The following is a 19,013-nucleotide window of genomic DNA, read 5'->3' on the forward strand; positions in this document are numbered from 1 at the left end:
TACACAAATTTGTTATATATGCACAAAGACACGCTGAATGTGTCTCTCAAGCATTGTGACATTCCCCATTCCACCTGGGAAGAGGAGACCGCTGAGGACCCATTCGTGACCAACTCGTGTTATTCCGGGACAAGCCGAATAGCGAGTTTACTGAAAGGGGCGAGTGGTGACGAATGCTGAGGACCGTGCCGTTTGGCGCTCCCTTGTGAGTTCCGGAGTGTCTGTTTTTGAAGAGAGACGAATCAGGGACAAAGAACAGAGACGCCAGGAATTCCAGCCTGGTTCAACCCCCAACATCCCCTGTCCCTCCCCACTGCAACAGACTTTTCTGGGCGAAGGGGATCTTCATGGTCATCTTCTAAGGAACTACTGAGCTACTGAGGAAGAAATCTACCTGAACCATTACACGGTGATATCAACGTTTGGCTTAACTCTTAAACCTGAAGACATGTCCTTTCCTCTTTTGTACAACGATATACTTAAGTTTCTTTCTTCAGAGGTTCAGGGCAATTAGACAACAAGTAGTCATTTCCATGGGAACCGATTCTGCTCCTCCTCTCCTGTTTCTTTCTGCAAATTAATCTGAGTTTCTACTCGGGTTGGCAAAACAATCTGGCCAAGAAGTTATACTTAAGCTAGAGTTATTATCTATGGTCTAATATCGTTCAATAACCATCAACCATCCAATTCCCTTCCATTGATTTACCCATCTAAAGTTGACATTGAGGAGACAAGTGAGATCGCCTCAACTGTTTCATATTTACATCTATGCATAAAGATTCAGGGTTGAAGAAAGGGTGAGATCTCACTTTGTTTTACGTACAATCGAGCCTGCTCTTTTTTTACCAAGATTTCAAAGAGAGACATAAAACTCTTGTTTTGGTCAAGGTTACAACATTCATGGCCTCAGCAAAGCTTTCAAGGAGATTTATAGCAGACATGTGGAGGACATGCCAAACATTAATGCATCAGTGACAAAAGAACGGAAGCCTTTTAGGGCCAAACCTTTTCTAAAATTATCGACTTGGTTGACATTTCCTTCTTCTAAACTGATGTAAAAATTCATGCACTAAAGTCTATTTGTGGACGAGTTATACATGTTTGAAAATACACCATTTTCGTATCAGATTTTTTACCTATGCGTTTCTTTATTGGGATAGTATATTATAACTGGTGAAAATACATTGCACTGACATAACCGGTAATGTCAGTAATTAGGGACGCTTAATGGGTGTGCATGTAACTAATGATCTAACTCGTGTAAAACTCTGGAGACTGGCGGCAGACTGTGTACTAACATGGTGGGACAATAGACGTGAAGGACTCCATGGTAAAGGTGACGAACCAGGAAGTGCCAGCAAGAACTTTTATTGTGACATTCGGACCCTTTTGTGTATAGTGCCAATAATTCCACAGGATTGGACCAAGTGCCAAACAGAACTCCGATTATGACATTCGGACCCTTTTGTGTAAAGTGTCAAAATTTCATTGGATCGGACACATCTAGGTAAGCCATTATCGCATTGTATCGAATACAAGTTGTAAAAGAACGAGATCCTTGAAATAATCACTGTACCAAAATCCACCTGTAACAAAAGTCTTAGTATTAATCCTACTCCATGTAACCAAGAGAGCCCCATCACTTTTAGTATACATGTAGTATGTCTCACAACCGCTGAATAGCATTATTTTCCCTTCCACTCAGCCGGTTCTGTAGTATACTGGAACGCTCTGTTATCGCGGGCTCTCTATTATCGCGGCACGTGAAAACACCTGGAAGACAGAAACACCACGCCCCGCATCGGCTGTTAACATACGCAAATTACGTTTAAAAAAGTCATATATTTCATTGGAATGTCACGTCTAATCGTAGAAATATTGAAGTATTCATCCTTTCAGTAAGTTCTGGAACATTTTGAAACTAGTATGACCCTACTGCCATTACATCTAGCATGAATCAAAACTTACTTCGTCATGAGTTATCCTGGGACAACTATAAGGTTATATGCATATTTTCCATTCTAAAAATATAACAGGAAGTGACTTATAATGCAACGTCACCCTGGCAGCAAATTTTATGGTACGTTAGGCGGCAAAACATTATTTTGTTAGGTTATTGTTACCTTGTATCCAAATGAATACAAGTTTCAGATGTTTTGGTTAAAAGCATGATGATATTACTAATCTGAATGAAATTCCTAATAATAGAACTATTTAGATTCCTTACTTGTCTTATTAAACGTTTGACAGTGTCATTTGCTTGTACCGCGTGTCATAGTAAAGAAAATAGCAATACCGTGATAATAGAGAGTTGCTTCAATTTTCGGGTAAAACGAGATATTCGGGATTGCTGCGATCGTATCGAACGATTTGCGACTATGTGCATTATTGTTTGTGACAGAAATGAAGATTAAACATCAATCAACTGAAAATATATATAAAATGCCAAATGTCAGTAGGCGTTCATAATCCCGATGGCGACAACATTAACCACCGCGATAATAGAGGGTCCCGTGATACTAATGCCTTAGATGAGGCAAGGCTGTTTTCCTCATATCCATGAATCTCCCATATCAATTTTCAAGTCAAATGAAAAAATGGAATTATTGTTTCTGTCAAGTTTTTAGATATTTAGAGACCAAGCATTAGTCGTATTTACAGTCCATAGTCTAGTTATACTACTCCGATTATGTCAGTTAGCACTAAGACCAGAAATGCAGTAGCTCTAATATCATTCGAATAGTCATCATTCACTTCTCCTCAAACCAACTCCCATCTGTTATACACTGATATTTTCAACACACCGACCACTCGCAAGCCCTCCATCTCATTGCATTAACACACATTCCAGAGATTCTGTTAATGGAAAGCTAGCCCAGTTAATTACAAAAGCAGTACCATTCTTAGCAGCCTGCACATTATGTTGTAGACTTGCACAAGTCTCTAAGGTAATAATTAACAGTTTCCACAACAACAAATATATAATTAAAATGAACACATTGTCCCTCTAACAGACTGGCGCCATTTTCTTGCCTCTTTGAAGAATTGCATTGCTGTACATTACTGGGCTCGGCATTCGGTTCAACCTTGGAGGCTGATATGGATGGGAAAGACATTTGGACGCTATTGCCATGTCCATGGATATTCGGATAAGGATAAACGAGAACTATTTCCCTTATACCTGTCCTCACAGGCATTTCACTGGCTCGAGGGAACATTGGCTGGGGATAATGTTGAAGAAAACGTTCTTACAAGGCTATGTCCAGAACACAATCGTTAGGTTGAAAACAGCTACTGATTTGATAGACGGGAAGCAACAATCAGAACCGTTTGGTGAGTTCCTACAAGTAGCCAAAGATGGTTGGCATTATGATGATCTCGTCAGGGGTCTCGTTCTTAGAAATGCATGTAAAAAACTGTTCTTACTAGACCACACTTTTGCTTGATGAAGTATATAGAGCGCAGAAATTGGTGACGCTACTGGGCCCATGAGGACGAATCACGGGTAATGAATACAGTTCACGTACTAAACGAACAGCTGGACCACCAAATCGCGACAGTTTTCTCTCCAACTTAGTAAATGATTTGAGCCATTTCCTACATGCGCAACCACACACACTCAAAGGATACACTGCCATAACCATTGATTCAGTGCTCGGCGGAAACACTAGTATAGGACACAAAACACTAACAGTACAGTTGAGTGAGGCAGGCAACAGGCCGTATATGTCCAAACTTGCTTCGACACAACCTTTAAATGGCCATAAAGACAGATTCTTGTCAGATGGGAGCGATAGCCTGTTGAGGCGGATTCTTGTCAAATTAGCTATGTATTAGACTGTTGGGGCGGATTCTTGTCAGATGAGATATGTATTAGCCTGTTTAGGCGGATTCTTGTCAGATGAGTGATAGCTATTGAGGCGGATTCTTGTCTGACAAGAGTGATATAATGGTTCACCATGAAGGTGAGTGTAGCCTGTTGAGGCGAATTCTTGTCTGACGAGAGTGATATATATGACAGACAGACAGACAGACAGACAGACAGACAGACAGACATTTATTCAGTAATAGGCCACTGGCCCAAAATACATTCATAAATATAATAAAAAGTTACATGCGTTTTACCAGGGAAACTATATAATGTTGTAGATTTTCCCTGGTTTTACATAAAAACATCAGAATCTCTTATTTTCCCAACATTATATAAAAATAGGCACAAATTATTTATAACATTTATGTTTTTTGAAGTCATTATGTTTATAAAACTGTGTTGTGAAATAGAATGTTTCAAATATTTACCCAGAAACTTATTCCTTATATCTAAGTAGGCTTTACAATAAAGTAAAACATGTATTTCATCTTCAATTAAATTAAGATTATTTTTGTAGCAAAAATGACAGAATCTTGAATAATAAGGGACATTGTTATATCTACCGGTCTCAGAACTAAGTTTAAATTTACCGCATCTAAATTTTGTTAAACAATTTCTTAAATATGGGGCAATACCTAAACTGAGATAAGTTTCAACATTCAGGAGGGACTTGAAAAGAATATAATTAGAACACTTGGTTGTACTATGTAGGGATGAGTACCAATCTTGTGAAAGATTATCAGACAATCTTTGCTTAAAAACAGAAATGAAACCATCAATATCTCCAATATCCTGTGAAATCCAAGCAAAGCCAAAGCCAAATCTAAATACAATATTCTTGATATGAGATGCCCATGTCGTCCGTCCAGATTCATCCAAAGACTTAAGCATTAAATAAAACTGATGAGGTAATCTACAACTTGGAAGAGTTAAAAGTCTACACCAATATTTAACTGCCCTTGACATATAAGTAAGTTGAAGAGGGAATCTGCCACATTCACCAAGAACCATATTGTTGCATGTATTTTTACCAACTTTTAAGAAATATTTACATGTCTTTATCTGGATTTGTTCAATGATTTTACAATGGGTATATATGATATATATGGTTCACCATGAAGGTGAGTGTAGCCTGTTGAGGCGGATTCTTGTCTGTCGAGAGTGATATAATGGTTCGCCATGAAGGTGAGTGTAGCCTGTTGAGGCGGATTCTTGTCTGTCGAGAGTGATATAATGGTTCGCCATGAGGGTGAGTGTAGCCTATTGAGGCGGATTCTTGTCTGTCGAGAGTGATATAATGGTTCGCCATGAAGGTGAGTGTAGCCTGTTGAGGCGGATTCTTGTCTGTCGAGAGTGATATAATGGTTCACCATGAAGGTGAGTGTAGCCTGTTGAGGCGGATTCTTGTCTGACGAGAGTGATATAATGGTTCGCCATGAGGGTGAGTGTAGCCTATTGAGGCGGATTCTTGTCTGTCGAGAGTGATATAATGGTTCACCATGAAGGTGAGTGTAGCCTGTTGAGGCGGATTCTTGTCTGTCGAGAGTGATATAATGGTTCACCATGAAGGTGAGTGTAGCCTGTTGATGCGGATTCTTGTCTGTCGAGAGTGATATAATGGTTCACCATGAAGGTGAGTGTAGCCTGTTGAGGCGGATTCTTGTCTGTCGAGAGTGATATAATGGTTCACCATGAAGGTGAGTGTAGCCTGTTGAGGCGGATTCTTGTCTGTCGAGAGTGATATAATGGTTCACCATGAAGGTGAGTGTAGCCTGTTGAGGCGGATTCTTGTCTGTCGAGAGTGATATAATGGTTCACCATGAAGGTGAGTGTAGCCTGTTGAGGCGGATTCTTGTCTGTCGAGAGTGATATAATGGTTCACCATGAAGGTGAGTGTAGCCTGTTGAGGCGGATTCTTGTCTGACGAGAGTGATATAATGGTTCGCCATGAGGGTGAGTGTAGCCTATTGAGGCAGATCTTGTCTGTCGAGAGTGATATAATGGTTCACCATGAAGGTGAGTGTAGCCTGTTGAGGCGGATTCTTGTCTGTCGAGAGTGATATAATGGTTCACCATGAAGGTGAGTGTAGCCTGTTGAGGCGGATTCTTGTCTGACGAGAGTGATATAATGGTTCACCATGAAGGTGAGTGTAGCCTGCTGAGGCGGATTCTTGTCTGTCGAGAGTGATATAATGGTTCACCATGAAGGTTAGTGTAGCCTGTTGAGGCGGATTCTTGTCTGTCGAGAGTGATATAATGGTTCACCATGAAGGTGAGTGTAGCCTGTTGAGGCGGATTCTTGTCTGTCGAGAGTGATATAATGGTTCACCATGAGGGTGAGTGTAGCCTGTTGAGGCGGATTCTTGTCTGACGAGTGTGATATAATGGTTCACCATGAAGGTGAGTGTAGCCTGTTGAGGCGGATTCTTGTCTGTCGAGAGTGATATAATGGTTCACCATGAAGGTGAGTGTAGCCTGTTGAGGCGGATTCTTGTCTGACGAGAGTGATATAATGGTTCGCCATGAGGGTGAGTGTAGCCTATTGAGGCAGATCTTGTCTGTCGAGAGTGATATAATGGTTCACCATGAAGGTGAGTGTAGCCTGTTGAGGCGGATTCTTGTCTGACGAGAGTGTGATATAATGGTTCACCATGAAGGTGAGTGTAGCCTGTTGAGGCGGATTCTTGTCTGTCGAGAGTGATATAATGGTTCACCATGAAGGTGAGTGTAGCCTGTTGAGGCGAATTCTTGTCTGTCGAGAGTGATATAATGGTTCACCATGAAGGTGAGTGTAGCCTGTTGAGGCGGATTCTTGTCTGACGAGAGTGATATAATGGTTCGCCATGAAGGTGAGTGTAGCCTGCTGAGGCGGATTCTTGTCTGACGAGAGTGATATAATGGTTCGCTACTGCAGGGTGAAGGGAAGCTCACTATTATGTGAAAGGGCAGTATTGGTTATTGACGTAACAGTCACAAAACAAAAACAAACAAAAAACGCCAAGAACCCACAAAACACATTAAATCACCGAAAGATCATACAACAACAACACATTGACTCCAGGGGCATCTGCACCTCGTGGGGGCAAGTAGATAAGTAAAAACGTCAAAGCACTGTGCACACACTGACAGATCCGTCGGTGGCACATGCCCGTCCATCAATGTAACGATTAACCACACAAAGAAATTCAAGCCAGATCAACGAGGTTGGACCCACTTTCACGGCTTATGGAACATAGAATAGCGCCAACAGACAACAAACCACAGAGAGAAATTCAGTCCAGATTAGCGAGGTTGGACCCACTTTCACGGCTTATGGAACATAGAATAGCGCCAACAGACAACAAACCACACAGAGAAATTCAGGCCAGATCAGCGAGGTTGGACCCACTTTCACGTCTTATGGAACATAGAATAGCGCCAACAGACAAAAAAACACACAGAGAAATTCAGGCCAGATTAGCGAGGTTGGACCCACTTTCACGGCTTATGGAACATAGAATAGCGCCAACAGACAACAAACCACACAGAGAAATTCAGGCCAGATCAGCGAGGTTGGACCCACTTTCACGGCTTACGGATTATAGAATAGCGCCAACGGAACATAGAATAGCGCCAACAGACAACAAACCACACAGAGAAATTCAGGCCAGATTAGCGAGGTTGGACCCACTTTCACGGCTTATGGAACATAGAATAGCGCCAACAGACAACAAACCACACAGAGAAATTCATGCCAGATCAGCGAGGTTGGACCCACTTTCACGGCTTATGGAACATAGAATAGCGCCAACAGACAAGAAACAACAGAGAGAAATTCAGGCCAGATCAGCGAGGTTGGACCCACTTTCACGGCTTATGGAACATAGAATAGCGCCAACAGACAACAAACCACACAGAGAAATTCAGGCCAGATTAGCGAGGTTGGACCCACTTTCACGGCTTATGGAACATAGAATAGCGCCAACAGACAACAAACCACACAGAGAAATTCAGGCCAGATCAGCGAGGTTGGACCCACTTTCACGTCTTATGGAACATAGAATAGCGCCAACAGACAAAAAACACACAGAGAAATTCAGGCCAGATTAGCGAGGTTGGACCCACTTTCACGGCTTATGGAACATAGAATAGCGCCAACAGACAACAAAGCCACACACAGAGAAATTCATGCCAGATCAGCGAGGTTGGACCCACTTTCACGGCTTATGGAACATAGAATAGCGCCAACAGACAAGAAACAACAGAGAGAAATTCAGGCCAGATCAGCGAGGTTGGACCCACTTTCACGGCTTATGGAACATAGAATAGCGCCAAAAGACAACAAACTACACAGAGAAATTCAGGCCAGATTAGCGAGGTTGGACCCACTTTCACGGCTTATGGAACATAGAATAGCGCCAACAGACAACAAACCACACAGAGAAATTCATGCCAGATCAGCGAGGTTGGACCCACTTTCACGGCTTATGGAACATAGAATAGCGCCAACAGACAAGAAACAACAGAGAGAAATTCAGGCCAGATCAGCGAGGTTGGACCCACTTTCACGGCTTATGGAACATAGAATAGCGCCAACAGACAACAAACCACACAGAGAAATTCAGGCCAGATTTGCGAGGTTGGACCCACTTTCACGGCTTACGGAACATAGAATAGCGCCAACAGACAACATCCCACACAGAGAAATTCAGGCCAGATCAGCGAGGTTGGACCCACTTTCACGGCTTATGGAACATAGAATAGCGCCAACAGACAACAAACCACACAGAGAAATTCAGGCCAGATCAACGAGGTTGGACCCACTTTCGTGGCTTATGGAACATAGAATAGCGCCAACAGACAACAAACCACACAGAGAAATTCAGGCCAGATCAGCGAGGTTGGACCCACTTTCACGGCTTACGGAACATAGAATAGCGCCAACAGACAACAAACCACACAATGAAATTAAAAGCAACCACTATGAATCATGTGCAGTGACTCAACCCCTGAGTGAGTGAGTGAGTGAGTTTAGTTTTGCGCCGCACTCAGCAATATTCCAGCTATATGTCCGCGGGCCGTAAATAAACGAGTCTGGAACAGACAATCCAGTGGTCAACAGCATGAGCATCGATCTTCGCAATTGGGAACCGATGACATGTGTCAAACAAGTCAGCGAGCCTGACCACCCGATCCCGTTAGTCGCCTCTTACGACAAGCATAGTCGCCTTTTGTGGCAAGCATTGGTTGCTGAAAACCTATTCTACCCCGGATTTTCACGGGTCCTCGACCCTTGATAGCATAAGGTTTTCTATCGTGATGGCGACTTTAAACTCGAAACTTTACAATGGCAAGCACCTATACACCAGACTTGCGAAACTAAGGGATCTGGCTGGGCCATGAACGATGTATGGACGGTTAAACATGTATGTATACAAACATACATTACTAGTATTTCTGAAAAATCACGGTGTTGCCATTGGACTTGTCTGTGCTAGCTATAACAGTGAGAAGACGTTGTAACTTAATCAAGGCATATTCCTTTGCTCTATCAATGTGGTTCTTGTATGCTGTGTTACCCCTCATTCAATATTACGTGCGTTATTTTCGGTCGTGGTAGTCAGTCAGACACATATGTTCCGTTGTGTACTTGACTGTTACAGTTATCTATGCCATTATAATGAATGTCCAATATGTCATGGCTCTCCTTGATGACGACTACGAACAAAAGACCAATGATATTGTAGCACCATCCACGTTAAGGGGTAAATTAGGTCGCATTTCTCTGTTTTTGAAGTGCCTGGGATCATATGTGTTCAATGTGTGTGGGGGTGGGGGGGGGGGACAATGGGGCCAAACCCATAAACGAAATGGAAAGATAACGAAACTCAAGCACCGCGTCTTTGCTATATAGCAACCCATTCCTGCTCAGCCCCATTCCCTCCCGGACATGACCGAGAGATTAGGGTAACCTTCACCTTAAGGTCTGGTTTTAACCGGAAACCCTTCATACCCGGACAACGTAACATGCCTTTAGAAAAGAAAACCCCGCACTTCAAACTGGTCTTCTAGCCCTAAATCATACTGCATTGAGTGGACGTCTAACTGGCCCTTAATCCTACTGCATTAAGTGGACGTCTAACGGGTCTTCTAGCCCTTAATCCTACTGCGTTGAGTGGACGTCTAACTGGTCTTCTAGCCCTAAATCCTACTGCGTTGAGTGGACGTCTAACTGGTCTTCTAGCCCTAAATCCTATTGCATTGAGTGGACGTCTAACTGGTCTTCTAGCCCTAAATCCTACTGCGTTGAGTGGACGTCTAACGAGTCTTCTAGCCCTAAATCCTACTGCGTTGAGTGGACGTCTAACGGGTCTTCTAGCCCTAAATCCTACTGCGTTGAGTGGACGTCTAACGGGTCTTCTAGCCCTAAATCCTACTGCATTGAGTGGACGTCTAACTGGTCTTCTAGCCCTTAAACCTACTGCATTGAGTGGACGTCTAACGGGTCTTCTAGCCCTAAATCCTACTGCATTGAGTGGACGTCTAACGGGTCTTCTAGCCCTAAATCCTACTGCATTGAGTGGCGTCTAACTGGTCTTTAAAACCTACTGCATTGAGTGGACGTCTAACGGGTCTTCTAGCCCTAAATCCTACTGCATTGAGTGGACGCCTAACTGGTCTTCTAGCCCTTAATCCTACTGCATTGAGTGGACGTCTATGGGGTCTTCTAGCCCTAAATCCTACTGCATTGAGTGGACTTCTAACTGGTCTTCTAGCCCTAAATCCTACTGCGTTGAGTGGACGTCTAACTGGTCTTCTAGCCCTAAATCCTACTGCATTAAGTGGACGTCTAACGGGTCTTCTAGCCCTAAATCCTGCTGCGTTGAGTGGACGTCTAACTGGTCTTCTAGCCCTTAAACCTACTGCATTAAGTGGACGTCTAACTGGTCTTCTAGCCCTAAATCCTACTGCGTTGAGTGGACGTCTATCGGGTCTTCTAGTCCTTAATCCTACTGCACAGATTGGACGTCCAACCGGTCTTCTAGCCCTAAATCCTACTGCATTGAAGACACCTACCGTTCTGCATGCAATTCACGGAATGGCCTATCGACGAATGTACTTCACTTGAATGCAATTTCACTTTAACGTTGGCGTTGCAATACTTTTGACGAGGTGTATATATCGTAATCAGTATTGCAGTTTACAAACTGTAGTGAGTGTCATTAACTACCCCACACTACAGTCCACAAAAAGTTTCCACAAGCATACTATTTGAAATGATGTCTTTTTTCCAAGTCCATTGGGGACGGTGGGGTAGTGGTTAAAGCGAAGACCCAGGTTCGATTCCCCACATGGATAGAGTGTGTGAAGCCCATTTCTGGTGTCCCCCGCCGTGATGTTGCTGGAATATTGCTAAAAGCGGCATAAAACCAAACTCAGTCAGTCAGTCAGTCAGTCAGTCAGTCAGTGAACAACTTATAATGTCCCCCTCGTGACCAGTCAACAACTTATAATATCCAGCCCTACACCACACAGCAGTATCCCTGCCAGGCTACCGCGGCGGGCGGTGGGATAGCCTAGTGGTGGGTAGTGGTTAAAGCGAAGACCCAGGTTCGATTCCCCACATGGATAGAGTGTGTGAAGCCCATTTCTGGTGTCTCCCGCCGTGATATTGCTGGAATATTGCTAAAAGCTGCTTAAAACTATACTCACTCAATCACTCACTCACTCACTCACTCACTTACTCACTCTATCACTCTATTGATATTCAAAATGAGAATAGGAAATCTATCGCCAGAGCAGTCCAAGTTTTATGTAACACCGGTGTTGAAATTGTTAGGTCATTTTGGATACTGTTTGGGCCTTAAAGATCACATATACTCTAGGGGGGTACAATAAATGAATCACTAACTGGCATCGCTATAAATGAAACCCCGTCATTAAAACTACTCACTTCGATCTTTAATCAACTTAAATCGACCTTTTTGACAACAGTGCACAATTCTCACCCGCGAACGAAATTTCAACCAATCAGAGCGGGGCGTCTCTGTGACGTCATATGAGGAATAGATATGAGGGCCGATGCAGAATTCATCTACATTTCAGGGGGTAAATTATCTTGTTTACAGGTTTGTATAAACCTGAAATCGTGACAACTGTTGTGGAAAATGAAAGCTATATGTTCTCACAATCTTCTGTCATATAATTTTGTCTCCTGCTTTGCCTAGTTTCCGAGTTACAACTTGTTTTCATAGACGATTCTGTCAAAATCGCTTGGTGTCGTTAGGCCTTATTTGTGTAATGACTGATCCAAATTGATCCCATTTCTGTGTTTTTTTACCTCGATATTTAATCATGTCATGTAAAAATATGACGTCTATTACGCGTGATATTAAAAAATGACATTTGATTTATTTGAATCGGTAAACTAAACAACCCTATTTTGCCATTGCTAGAAGAATCTGAAATTTTACATAGGTACATACGTACATACGGTTTTAGCACACAGCAAATGCTTATATGTATTTCTTATGCAACAATGAAGTTCTGTTTGTATTCTCAAAACAGTTTCGGCCCATAAGTTTTCACATGCAATTAAAATTGCATGCAATACAGCAATTAATACTCTCTCGTTGTAACCCGTGTTAGGTGGTATAAACCTACACATGTTATTTGTCATCATTCACTTGATGGTCAGCTAATGAATTTATAACAGGTATAATTAGTGGTAACACCACTTACATTACCCGACAAAGGTTCCCATTTGGCATTTCTTGTGTCTGGAGTAAATATTCAACATTATAAACATCGATCAAAGGATTAACCGAGAACACGCTGATTGATTGATTACTTTTATCTTACACAGCGGATTTGTCAAAAGGTAGTGTTTATGTATGTAGATTTATTAATCTATACTGAATACACTCTGTCGTGGCTGTGTCTGCGTAAAAACAACGTCCTTCCTTCAAAGGATTAACCGCCAATACAGTGATTGATTGCTCATTATTGGCTAACTAAATTACCGTTTTTAAAGAATGGTGGACATTATGCAATCAGTTGCCAGGTGTGCTATCTTGGGTGACCAATGAGACTATACACCGATGTGACATACCTGAAACTATATATCACTTTTTCGTATACTAGACTGTTGAAAGACACATCACTTGGAACAGCTGCAGATGAATGGCATATCACTCGGGTTTTTTTATGTTGATGGATACATTCGTCGAACAAGGTAATAGCCTGACATTGTTCCTATAAATTTATTCTGTTTTAATTTAAATATTTGCATTTTGTTTTTATTCATTTGTCGTAGCATTCAACAGAATTGTTGTTTTCGCTATGAAGTGTAATGAGACATACTAGGGCGTGTGTGCAAATTATGATTCACATTGGCAAACTATCAAATATCCAGATATTATAGTCCTGTTATAAATGCACTATAAGTATCAGCAGATCGTCTGCTTTTTATTTAGTTTCAAAATGCATACAAGTATGATAATAAACTAATTAGGATAATAAGACCAAAAATAAAGACGTACATTGACTAGTATATACATACTGGTGAGTGGACGTTAACCACGTGAATGTAGCAAGAAAGTTATCGCGCAGTATTGTCACTTCGACCCCCCACCTCGCTTCCGTGGAAGAAATCGTTATGTTATAAGTTGTGTCATGCAAAATGCTTTTGGTTATGATTCAAATACATATTTAACTACGAGTAGAAAGTAGTTTTGATTTTCTAACTTGATGAAAACAAACCATAATCTCATTAATTCTAACAGACTTTAGCCCGTGACTTCACGATTTTCAAAAATGGCGGCGCCCTGTCGAGAACATCCGCCAATCTGAGTATAAATGCTATTTAGGTTTGTTTTCACCGAGTTACAAAATCAAAACTACTTTCTACTGGTAGTAAAATATGTATTTGATTGATGGTCAATATGATTTTGCATGACATAGCTGTATAACATAACAATTTCTCTCATGGAAGCGAGGTGGGTGTCAATATAATACTACTTACAGTATTATTGTTACTTCAACCACAACCTCGCTTCTGAGGCAGAAATCGTTATGTTACAAGTTGTGTCATGGAAAATCTTTATGGTTATCAATCATATACATATTTTACTACGACTAGTAAGTAGTTTTGATCCTTTAACTTCCGTGAAGCGATCTGAACACAAGTAAGATATCGTTTCAGGCTTCCACAACGCTCGCTTCGCACTCACAAACATAACCCATTTTGCACGAACTGCGGGTCCTGTGGAAATCTGTGCATGGCGACACCATCGCCCGACCTCTAGGAGCAATTGACGACAACGCAACGATTTGGCATGTCTTCGTTGATGTCGAGAAATCATCAAAATGACGAACTTGCTACACACTTTCTATACAACTAACTGAAAATCCTTCCTCATATGACGTCACTGCAGTGCTCTGGCGACAGAGTTACGTAACCTGTCTGTGGTTTCGTTGGCGGGCGAGAGTGAAGCAGGCGACTTTTTGGCAACTTTTAATCGCTCGGTACTAATTAACCACAAGTTTTTAAAGAATGAATTTGGTGTTCCCCATAAGACTGACCACAAATCTTTTATATGTAATAGTTAAAAGAGTAAAAAAAACAAAGTTTATTTGTTCTTTAAGCATGTACCCCAGAGAATAAAACATTTAGTATCGTGTCCCGGTGTTCTCAGGTAGTGTCTGCGGTATTAGACAGCATCGATTTTGGGTATTGTTTTCCATTCTGCAAGGCTTTACCACCGAGCGTCCATCTTTGAAATATACATAGCTAAATATCCAAAGCTGATGTTGGTTTTATTAAGCGTAGGCAGCTGCTGACGATATCGTGACGTGACATCACTGAAAATTCAAAGTCCACGTTCCTTGAGCGTGGGTCTCGCTTTCATGGCACGGGTGACTCAGCCACCATTGGACGAGGCAGTCTTTGAATGTTCACGTTTAACACGTGTGATATCCTACGGTTGCCGCGTTTGAGGTTAAGCATGTTAAGTAAGGACGGGTAACACAGTATCCTTACATGCCATTGACTTTTCTTTACCGGATTCTAGAATTCCATGCATGAGGATTTAATTACGTTTGCTGTCGGAATTAAATCTGTCTACTTTGGTATCAATTCTTGACATGGGAATAATTGTTCTTCGCCTGCAGGTTTCCTATCGGACGTACAGGTTTCCTATCGGACGTAAGTCTAGTTCGGTATCCATTCTTGACATACCCGTAAAGACCGGGTTAAAACTGATTTTCAAATACCCATGCTTGTCTCCCCGTGAAGATCCGGGTTATAAATGGTCTTCGGCAACCCATGCTTGTCGTAAGAGGCGACTAACGGGATCTGGTGGTCAGGCTCGCTGACTTGGTTGACATATGTCATCGTATCCCAATTGGGTAGATCGAGGCTCATGATGGATTGTCTGGTCCAGACTTAATTATTTGCACAAACATATCAAACAGAGCATTTCACCTGGCCTGAAATGGGCCCATGTCCTCATACATAATGTCATGGTTTTGCTTCATTGTGTCTAATGTCCTTTTAACAGCGTCTTTTAGTTGGCAAACGTCTTTAGTCAGACAGACATGTTTCGTTTTCCAAGATATTTCACTGTTGGCCTGCAATTTGACCATGCTCTTACATTTCATAAACATTAATTATCAGTGCAAAAGACTACCCAGTCTTGACTATCCTCTGAAATAGATTACAATTGATGCAAAGGGCAAATTGGCTGTGAAAATCATATGAATGGTGAACTGAACATTTGTGATGACACCAGGTGTTCTCCAAAAGGGAACCCCCATTAGTGTAAACAAAGAACCTATATCTTACCTCACACATAAATGTCGCTTTCTGATTGGCTGAGCGCTCTTCTATTATTTTCAATGTACCCCGCTTACAAGCGAGTAACATTTCAAATGTACCCCGCTGTCAATGGCAACTCATTTGGTACTTCGTGGTAGTAATTCTTTATCTCGAATAACATTGAATCGAGTATGATGTACGGAAATTACCGATGTTTTGCGAATGCAAATCGGTGGAAGGGAGATAACTATAAATCTGTTTTTCTTGTCAGCAAACACAAGCGATGGCTACAAAGAGATTTGTACCCGTGCGTTCAAACAATTCAAAATTAAAAACATTCTGTCAGGAAAACGTCCTTCAATTGTTACGTCATCAAAAAACTATACCTTTATTGTCTGATAATGTTTCTTTTTTTTCGATTGTTCTAACCGCTAGGCATCTTAGAACAGACAATAAAGGTATCCCGTCAATGCGCCATTCTAGTGTGCCCCCTCGTAATCGAACCATTGTACATAACGTCACAATATCAGCGACGTCACGATGCATGTCAGTTGTCATCGCCTCGTACAGCCTCCTACAGTAAACTACTGCGTTGCATCCCGTTTCTTGGTTTGCAGTTGCTTCACTCACCTAACATCACTGGTGGAAACATTACGTTTATGTTTTCTGACGTTTAAAATGTCCAAATTCGACTCACAAATTTTCAGCGACACGGTACGTTCGCATTGTTTACATTCCCACAATGCAATCGTGGAATGTCGCTTGACTACTCAGCTTCGTCTGGATGTACTGATCTAAACATACGTTGGTAGTATAAATGCGACGTTCACATGGTTTACGTTAATCACAGATGTAATTAAAATAATTCAGAGAAGATATTTAATCCGAACGTAAACCGTCATCAAACTGTTTATCATTTATTTTTCTGGTAACGTTCGTCTTAACGTAGGGGGGCAGACACATCAATAGAACAGCGCGCCAGTTAGCCCTGTGCGAGGATTCTTAATTTAGGTCACCGACACCGTCGTTTGTTTTCTGCCTTAAATTAATCGTAATTATCCTTAGAAAGTATTAAATTTGGCATCTTAGAAAAGAAATACAGTTCGCTCTACCACCATGTATAGTGTAATAAAACACACTTTTGTCCTGAACTATTCTCTACCACCATGTATAGTGTAATAAAACACACTTTCGCCCTGAACTATTATGACCGTCCGAGTGCTTTAACGTCATAATAGTTAAGGGCGAAAGAGTGTTTTATTACACTATACATGGTGGTAGAGCGAACTGTATTTCTTAAATATAGCTGGAATATTGCTGAATACGGCGTTAAACAAAACAAAAGCACCCTCATGATTATTTATCCAGGCGAGCAACAGTACCGTGTCAGGAAATATTTATAAAATCTCTCAAGCCAATTTCATACTAAATTGCAGAAAATGCCTTTCGACATTATTACAAAAATAATTCTTCAATTTCAGAATGATCAGGCTCTTGAGCAGTCATCTTTTCGTGGCCTTGGCGACCCTCATGGGTGTGCTGTGCTGTTACTTTGTCGTTGTCGAGGACATATTCCTTCTGGGTGGTCGCCCTCTTTATAAACAGAGCACATCCTTCAAACCCGGAGGAGACAGCTTTGCCAATAGAAGCCTTGCAAATTATATCCTTCCAGAACAACCTACTGCTCCAGATTGCCTTGAAACCAATATATGTAAAGATCCAGGAAATAAAATGGATGTATACTTTTACAAACGCACAAATTTCGATGAACTTGTGGAAGAGCCTTTCGATGTTAACGCCTCAATAAGCCACGCTGTGCCGGTGGTACCGAGAATAGTCCATTTCTGTCTTTTCTCAAATGGGAATGTTACATTCCGATTTCATTATATGATAGCAGTCCTTGCCGCGTCTCGTATCGCGAAGCCAGAGAAAATTTACTTCTGGCATGACAACCTCCCAGTTGGTGAATATTGGGAAGAGACGAAACAGAAGGTGAAGAATCTGTACCTCGTCCACAGAGACAGACCCACCAAGATCAGAGGCAATGACGTCAAGGTTATAGAGCACGTCGCTGATATTGTGAGACTCGAAGCACTGTTGGAGTATGGAGGGATGTATTTCGACACTGATTCTATAGTCGTCAACCCAATTGACCCGCTTTTAGTCCATGACGTCACAATGGGTCACGCGGTACCATACGTTTTAGCCAATGGGATTATGTTTTCTAAACCATGGTCTGATTTCCAAAAAATATGGCACCACGAATACAAAACATTCAAAGACAAAAATTGGGGCTCCCACTCTGTGATCAAACCGTATCAGCTGTCACAGAAATACCCAAACTTGATTCACATAGAACCGGCATCACTCTGCCGACCAAACTGGAAAGAGCTAGCCTACCTCTTTGGCGGCAGGAAATGGAACTGGCAGGAAAATAACTTTGTGGTTCACCTTTACATGAGATTTGGTCCAAAGGGAAACAGAGAAAGGAACCGAGAAAATATAAAGATGTGGAACACAACAGTTGGGAGCATAATGAGGTACATATACTATGGGAATGCTGATCTGATAGAAGATTAGGACAAACTGGACTGACAGAAACAAATGTCCAGGATGTTGGTGCTGTGCTGCTGGTGATATTGGCGCTGATGGTGATTCCAACTGTTAATGCATAAAACACGTTGTGGTAATTGCATCTTATGTCTCATTGTAATAAGACATAATTATTACCGTCATTATAGTGAGTGAGTGAGTGAGCGAATTTAGTTTTACGCCGCACTCAGCAATATTCCAGCTATGTGGCGTCAGTCTGTAAATAATCAAGTCTAGACCAGACAATCCAGTGATCAACAACATGATCATCGATCTAAAAACATAGCTCGAATTTGTTATGGGTGTCATGTGGAAGTTACATGTGGTCACTTCAGCTAGAAATTCAATACACGAATCGACATAGGTATAGATATTAGCTGACGTGTTAGATACATTTAGAAATAAGCCCGGAGAACAAATGGCTTCATGGGTAGAGCTGTCACACGCCAGGAAAACCAAATGGTGCCATGATGGTAGTAAATTACGATGATTTTTTTCCCTAAAATTCTCGATATCCCATATTTATTTATTTGTTTTCGTTTTCAAGATTTTTTCTCCTTAATTCGATTACATAGTCGTAATTTCGATTGCCCTTCTATTCAAGTTTCTTGAGAACTCCAAAATTCTAATTTTCTAGCTGCTTCGATTATTTCAATTATGTTACTACAGATGTTCAAGAAATCTATAAAAAAAATCGTAAATTTTTAGTCTTCTTTCTTTAAGAGAATTCAACTTCTTTATAACAGGGATCAC

At 41.5% G+C, this 19,013-nt stretch overlaps 2 protein-coding genes across 2 annotated transcripts in view; both read left to right on the plus strand.

Moving 5' to 3' along the window:
- The window catches only part of LOC124284652 (thioredoxin-like), a 48,825-nt gene that overhangs the window by 15,188 nt on the left and 14,624 nt on the right, over positions 1 to 19,013 (plus strand). The window lies entirely within an intron of this gene.
- LOC124284651 lies at positions 1,325 to 18,488 on the plus strand. The gene is made up of 2 exons (XM_046720757.1): positions 1,325 to 1,507; positions 17,150 to 18,488. Exons 1-2 carry the CDS (start codon positions 1,449 to 1,451, stop codon positions 18,246 to 18,248), a joined length of 1,158 nt encoding a protein of 385 aa, XP_046576713.1. The 5' UTR covers positions 1,325 to 1,448; the 3' UTR covers positions 18,249 to 18,488.

This window comes from Haliotis rubra, unplaced genomic scaffold (assembly GCF_003918875.1).
Source record: "Haliotis rubra isolate DU_JTF1 unplaced genomic scaffold, ASM391887v1 Scf340, whole genome shotgun sequence".
Taxonomy (NCBI): Eukaryota; Metazoa; Mollusca; class Gastropoda; order Lepetellida; family Haliotidae; genus Haliotis; species Haliotis rubra.

What these genes read in the sequence shown, in the direction of transcription:
- LOC124284651 (XM_046720757.1), top strand. Translation starts at nt 1,449, where the DNA reads ATGACATTCGGACCCTTTTGTGTAAAGTGTCAAAATTTCATTGGATCG. An exon ending in ATTGGATCGGACACATCTAG is followed by an intron (nt 1,508 to 17,149) that starts GTAAGCCATTAT and finishes CTTCAATTTCAG; the next exon opens with AATGATCAGGCTCTTGAGCA.